This window comes from Borostomias antarcticus (assembly GCF_949987555.1).
Source record: "Borostomias antarcticus genome assembly, chromosome: 9".
Lineage (NCBI taxonomy): Eukaryota > Metazoa > Chordata > Actinopteri > Stomiiformes > Stomiidae > Borostomias > Borostomias antarcticus.
Window position 1 is genome coordinate 29,347,465 of NC_140242.1, and position 7,500 is coordinate 29,354,964.

The 7,500-nt window shown below is 47.7% G+C and overlaps 1 protein-coding gene across 1 annotated transcript in view; it reads right to left on the reverse strand.

Moving 5' to 3' along the window:
• LOC311313542 (contactin-associated protein-like 5) overlaps positions 1-7,500 on the reverse strand; it is a gene marked incomplete at its 3' end in the record, with an annotated part of 63,148 nt that overhangs the window by 25,361 nt on the left and 30,287 nt on the right. Inside the window, exons 8-10 of the mRNA XM_084443690.1 lie at positions 4,840-5,107; positions 2,415-2,558; positions 1,141-1,312 (exon numbers count right to left, since the gene is read on the reverse strand). Of these exons, the coding sequence (XP_084299816.1) occupies positions 1,141-1,312; positions 2,415-2,558; positions 4,840-5,107 (584 nt within the window). The remainder of the gene's footprint in view (positions 1-1,140; positions 1,313-2,414; positions 2,559-4,839; positions 5,108-7,500) is intronic.

A 7,500-nucleotide genomic window follows, 5' to 3' on the forward strand; every position in this document is an offset into this window, starting at 1 on the left:
AGGAAGCTACTTGTTAGCAGGGCACTCAGCCAGGCTGGGTTCTACGCTGCAAACTGCTGTCTAATTGGACGATCCTGTCAGCGAGCCTATCACCAATTGGCCAGGTTTTCAGCAAATTGCAAGCCTGTGTGAAAGTGCTAGAAAGGACGGTGCAGCCTGTTAATGAAATTTCAGTCTCACCAATGTCACCTACATCATTTTTTTTCCTACCTAACTTTCCTTTGTTTTCCTAGCTGACTTTTCTAACTTTGTAGTTTGTTCCCCTAGAATCAGTCTGTTAAAACTATAATTTGGTTCTGTGTGACATCACTTCCCTGTCCTCTTCATCCTGAAACTGCATGTCACTTCCTTTCTCACGTTATAAGGTATCACTCCCGAGTGAGATTCACCACTCTGACTGAGGAAGCACTTCCTGTTTTCAGAGTCCGCTTTGCAAAACGTAAACATCAGAATAAACTTATTGTCTTTGTTTGAAACCAGCTTGACCCAGCTTGACCGACCACTCAGCGTGTTCTTGAAATCTAAACTAAACCAAGTAAGATTTTTCATTCATTAGCCTCAACAACACATTCAATGGACAGCGATAATCTGCCATTATGAGCCAGTGCCAAAGGACTGTTCAAACTTATTGTGTGTCCACACCTGGCATTTCGCAATTCTCTGGCCATCTCTACTCAAGTCAATTCTCTGGCCATCTCTACCCAAGTCAATTATCTGGTCATCTCTACCCAAGTCAATTCTCTGGCCATCTCTACTCAAGTCAATTCTCTGGTCATCTCTACTCAAGTCAATTCTCTGGTCATCTCTACTCAAGTCAATTCTCTGGTCATCTCTACTCAAGTCAATTATCTGGTCATCTCTACTCAAGTCAATTCTCTGGCCATCTCTACTCAAGTCAATTCTCTGGTCATCTCTACCCAAGTCAATTCTCTGGTCATCTCTACTCAAGTCAATTCTCAGGTCATCTCTACACAAGTCAATTCTCTGGTCATCTCTACCCAAGTCAATTCTCTGGTCATCTCTACCCAAGTCAATTCTCTGGTCATCTCTACCCAAGTCAATTATCTGGTCATCTCTACTCAAGTCAAAGTCAAGTCATCATTCATAGATGTGGAGGGGTAATGGAAATAAGAACCGTACCTGTCATGGATGCCGCACGTGTCAAACTGGAGCTTGTTGTGGTTTCCCAGAAGGCCTTGCTGGACTAGGTTGAGGTTCATTGGCTGGCTGTTGATGAAGATGAGGCGCATGCACCCCTGGAACGCCAGAGTGGGGTTCTTACAGCGCGAGACGCTTGAGGACGAGGGACAACCTGTGAGACACACGGCACCATTCCTCACATAACATACTGTCTCTGCGTTAATATTTCAAAAGCTCATTGAGGTGAGTCTCAAAAGTCCCTTCTCTACTCGCATTCTCTTTCTCTGCCTCCTTTTCAAAGCATGTTGTTGGAGAAAGTTTGAGAGCAATGTTCTCCTTCAACATGCTAGATAAAGAGAGCATAGAACCGGCGTTCTCAACCTTTCTTCCCCAGAGCTGGTTTGAGACCAGTTTCCCTGCTCATCAAAGATTCATCAAAAAACATCTTTTTAAATGTACCCTCCGACTCCCGACCACTCGTTCCCATCAAACCTGGTTACCAGCTGCTTGGGAACACAACAACACATTCATGATCTGAACCACTGATGAGAGGTGATCATATCTAAGACTCTCAAGCTGCATTGTGGGAAATGTGTCCTTTTCCTCTCAGCCTCATTCTGAAGCAGATTCTCTCATCTGACTGAATCTCATTCATAGATCATCATGTTGCAGTCAGCCCAGATCTGATCTGAGAGCAGTGATGCGCGAGAGCAAGAGGCAGTCAGTCAGAAACAACGTCTCTCTCATGTTTAAATACCCCTGCTGTCCAACAACAGTCAATAAACAATGGAAACATCTGGGACACACAAAACAAACACTTGATGATGAAGTAGTGCAGGGGGTCCCAACCCTTCTCCCCAGACCCCCCTAACTTACACCTGATGGGGTCCCAACCCTTCTCCCCAGACCCCCCTAACTTACACCTGATGGGGTCCCAACCCTTCTCCCCAGACCCCCCTAACTTACACCTGATGGGGTCCCAACCCTTCTCCCCAGACCCCCCTAACTTACACCCCCCCGGCCCCAAATCTCTGTGAACGTCCACTCTGTGTGTGTTTGTATGTGTGCAAATTACATCAGGTGTAGGTTAGGGTACAATTAAGTGCTTCACCAGTGTAGCAGTAATATTAATGTTGACACCATTCAAAGTCCCGTCCCCCCCCCCCCGTGATCGTTGGGGCCCCTCTAAGGGGGGGGTCCGGACCCCGGGCTGGGAAACCCCGCTACGGGAGATGATGATTCAGTCACATGATTGCGTGTGATGATGATCTGACCTCCGAAGTGGAGGCCGTCCCCAGCCTCCAGCTGTTCCCCCAGCTCGATGGTGGAGGCCGGCTCGTTGTCCAGAGTCATGGTCACCTGCAGACCTTGCGTGCTGAGAATCACCGAGTGCCACAGTCCGTCATTCACTCGATGGCCTGTGGACTCACAGTTGAGAGACTGAGTCAGTCGGGGAGGTTAACAGGACGTTATCAATCTCTGAGCAATAATATGTTCTCTATCTCCATTGCTGGTACATTAAGGGATCTCCAAATTCATACAACTTTAAAGCTTTGTTACTGAGCTGTGTTTCCCAAAAGCTTCTTTCGTTAAGAGGCTCTTGGGCCATTCATTTAGAGCGTTCTGATTGGTCAACTGGTCTGGGCAAGCTCTCTGATTGGTCAACTGAATGGGATAAAGAGCCTCCTAACGAAAGAAGCTTTTGGGAAACATGGCCCTGTTCAGTAACTAGTGCTGTTCGGACGAAGGCGAGAAAGTAAATTCGTCTAAAATGATGAACTATTCTGCAGTATTGGAGAAGAAAACACAAGAATGGACTGAAAAATGATTGAAATGGTTGATGACTTACAGTAAGATCCTAACGTGTCTTCGTGGATCCTGTGACTAATTATTAGATGAAACATTACATTGGCTTTACAGTAGGTAAACTCAAACTAGAGAGAGAAGCAACAGCAGTTGTGGTGTATGAATAATAGATTACATTTGTTTTTGGTCTTTATAGTGGAGTGGTTTCAAGCTGTGTCTGTCTTATGGTTGGTTTTTCTCTCTGTTCCTGCCACCTGCTTTAAATCTGGCCCCTGCAAATCAACATGATTATCCACGTTCTCCTTCAAATGGAACCGTGTGGTCCCCTAATGAAACACCCACAATTTGGGCACAGGGGGGGAGCACTTTCCTCCAAGCCGTCCTGGGGAGTTAAAGCATGCTTTGAGTTTATTGAGGGCGAAGGCAATAAAAACAATGTTGACAAAATGATGTGTGCAACCAAACAGAGTCCAACTGGATGATGGTTTAAGCTGCTCACTGTCTGTCTGTCTTTAGTAGTTAGAGTACAGAGACTTTTATACCGCCACACTGGACTGGACTCGGAGCAGATGTACTCTGTGCTGGACTGGACTCGGAGCAGATGTACTCTGTGCTGGACTGGACTGGACTGGACTAGACTGGACTCAGCAGATGTACTCTGTGCTGGACTGGACTGGACTGGACTAGACTGGACTCGGAGCAGATGTACTCTGTGCTGGACTGGACTGGACTGGACTGGACTAGACTGGACTCGGAGCAGATGTACTCTGTGCAGTCCGTATTACAGTAAGGTGGTGCCGTTAGCCGTCTTTCCGCTGTCGGGCCGAACGGTTCTGAGCATGCAGGGTAACGGTTCCGACGGTCTTTCAACCTGGAAACGGTTCAGAACGCTTATAAACTGTTCCCAGCACGATTCCCAAGGCCCGGTTAGATAACGTACTCAGTGAAGCAGAACCGGTCGAGTAGATAGGCTTAATACATAAGTACTCACCAGAAGAAAAAAAAACAGAAATAGTCCAAAATAAACCAAACCCTCCTCCGTACTGTTAGCAGCCCCACAGTGGAAAGACAGATGGTAACGGTTCTCACGAGTCCGGGACAGAACGGAGCCCAACGGAACTGCCCAGTCACTGTTCGGCCCGACAGTTGTTCGTTCAGGGTATTAAGCTTATCTTCTTTGCTCACGGAGAGATAAGCGGAGGGGCCCGCTGAATGGATCGGACCCCTCCTAACATTTACAGACCACCAATGTGAAGAAAGACAAACATTCGAGTCACAGCTTACATCGGACGCTACTGTCAACATTAGAAAAGGGTTTGTGTTCTGTCTGGTGAATAATAGACCCTTTTACATCAGTCCCCTAGCCCCACGGTGCCCTGTAAGGGCCAGCTATAGTGGCCCTAGCCCCACGGTGCCCTGTAGGGGCCACCTATAGTGACCCTAGCCCCATGGTGCTCTGTAGGGGCCAGCTATAGTGGCCCTAGCCCCCTCACCAGTCCCCTAGCGCCACGGTGCTCTGTAGGGGCCAGCTATAGTGGCCCTAGCCCCCTCACCAGTCCCCTAGCGCCACGGTGCTCTGTAGGGGCCAGCTATAGTGGCCCTAGCCCCCTCACCAGTCCCCTAGCGCCACGGTGCTCTGTAGGGGCCAGCTATAGTGGCCCTAGCCCCCTCACCAGTCCCCTAACCCTCTCACCAGTCCCCTAGCCCCACGGTGCCCTGTAGGGGCCAGCTATAATGGCCCTAGCCCCCTCACCAGTCCCCTAGCCCCACGGTGCCCTGTAGGGGCTAGCTATAATGGCCCTAGCCCCATGGTGCCCTGTAGGGGCTAGCTATAATGGCCCTAGCCCCATGGTGCCCTGTAGGGGCTAGCTATAATGGCACTAGCCCCCTCACCAGTGGAGACCTCTGATTTCTGCTGGGCTGACGTGTGGTGGGTCAGGCGGATCCGGCTGTTGCTGATCTGCAGCTCCAGCCGCTGGGGCTCCTGGGCCAGTCGGGTGGAGAGCAGCAGGCCGTCGGGGTTCCAGGTGCGGAACTGGAAGCGCACAGAGAGGCCCCCCATGGAGGACGGTGTTGCCGGGAGCGACAGGAAGCTGCTGCTGGAGCTCAGGAAGGTGGTGGCCACCAGCTGGGGCTCCGAGCAAGAGAAGGTCACGTTGCCCTGGAAACGGAGGAAACACAGCCATGTTATTTCGGGCCGGCTGTAGCTCAGTTGGTAGAGCAGGTCGCTCAGTGATCGAAGGGTCAGCGGTTCGAATCCCAGCTCCGACTGTCTACATGTCGAAGTGTCCTTGAGCAAGACACCTAACCCCAAACTGCTCCCAATGAGCAGGTTAGCACCTTGCATGGCAGCTACCGCCATTGGTGTGTGAATGGGTGAATGAGAGGCCATTGTAAAGCGCTTTGAGTGCCGCTAAGGTGGAAAAGCGCTATATAAGTGCAGTCCATTTACCATTTAAGCATATCGTCATCAACACCATTCATGTCAAACGGATCTCATGTTCAGTTAACATTTCAAACTGTCACAAGGAATGAGATTAGCTGATGAGAATACCTGCACATAAACCAGATCACAGTTATGTTAATAATTATGGAATGTACATGACAAGGATACATGGTACTGTAGCTGACAAACTATATTCAAACCTTAAAAACCTTGTAAAAGGACACCAAATGCTTCTGAGGTCAAGCTATGAAATCGTCAAGGTCCTCGCTGTCTATCTGGTACAGGAAGTTAAAAAAAAAAGGTTTAAAATGTAATTCCAAGTGGTGCAGAGGCCATGCCTGGTACATGCACCAGAAGACTAGTCCCGTTGAGTCAATTGAGGTCATCCTCCCATCAATCCCTGTTCCCTGTCTATGCCTAGGAGGCAGGGAAGGCCGACAGCAGAAGCTCGGCTCTTAATCTGATTCCTCCCCAGCCACCTGGGGAACAATTCCACATTGAAATTCCATCACAGATTCCATCATGGTCGTCCGTGGGCAAAAAAGAAAAAGAGAAGAAAAAAAGAAAAAAAACGACGGGGGGAAAAACAGTCCCCTATCTCACTTGTAAGTAAAGGCCTTTTAACATAGTAATCAGTTTCCAGAGGAGAAAGGTTTCTCTTTGGCCTGGAGGAGAGAGGGTGTGGTCTGCCTGAGGCTGGATCTATTTATAGATTTTAGACTTAATGGCAGAGTAGCGAGGATCAAATTGAACGCACTGATGAAGAGAAGATACATAGATTGGATTGCTCTCTCTCTCTCTCTCCCTCTCTCTCTCTCTCTCCCTCTCTCTCTCTCTCTCTGTCTCTCTCTCTCTCTCTCTCTCTCGCTCTGTCTCTCTCTCTCTCGCGCTCTGTCTCTCTCTCTCTCCCCCTCTCCGTCTCCCTCTCTCTCTCTCACTCTCTCATCAGACCTGCCCCGGATCCCTCTGAGTTTAAGGACAATTAACTAATGAAGTAATCAGAGACTAATTCAAATACCGCTGTGATTAAACATGCTTGAATCACATTGTAGGCAAACGTGAACTCTTACTGCAGCAGTGCAATTCATTTGCATGTTGATAACAATGGGCCTCATTCACCAATATCTTCCAACCTTCCTTTTGTGAATTCTTTGTTATAAGAAAAGCTTATCTGATTCATTACGTATGTTCTTACAGTGCAGGATTTCTTAGCAACTGTCTTCTCATAATGATGAATCTAATTGTTTTGTGAATTGAAAGCGCGTGCTGGTTCTCCCAGGTAAACGTCCTGCCAGCTCCCCAAAGGCCATGGAACTAAAGGTCTCTGAGCTCATATCAGTCCTGAATCACCCACAATGTCCAATTCACTAGCGTAATGGTTAAGGTGATGTTGTGTCATAAGATTTTTATTTAGCCAAGTATAAGGAATTTGCCTTGACAATATACAGTGCAAGAACAAGACAGGACAGTGCAAAATACAATGACAAAGTGATACGATGCAATATACAATAGCCTACAGTCTACAAATATGTACAAAATAGACAAATGAGGGTGGAAGCAATACTGACTCCCAGGAATCACACACACAGGAATTGAAAAGAAATGTTGAGACGGAAGTAAAGCATGAATCAAACTGAACACATCTAGAGACGGTGGAGCGCCAGACTTCAGCTGTCATATTTACTAGCATCGGTAGCGGATATAAAATAACTGCTATTACTCATTCAACAGAGTTGTCTGAGCTGGGCCAGCGTTTTGTTGGAAATACTCTCTGGCAACACTCTCGCTTTGTAAAATAATTAAAACAATTAATAAAATATATTAAATGATGCGGTATTGTATTCCAATCCTACTGTGTAATATAAGAAGAGCTTTGTAACAATGGTTGTTCAGTGAGGCCCAGCGTCATTTTAGAGGTTCTATGAGGAAACAGGAAGAGGAAACCCCCCATGGGACCTTACTGACCAACTCTCCTTTTGCATCCAGTAGCTGCAGCTCCCAACAGAGCCAGACTAATAGTGATTTTCATCACTTTTAATGTGGTCTCGCATTATTTCACGCAGGACTCTGGTCAGGTGCCTCAGCTGCTATCAGCTGACAGCCCGCTG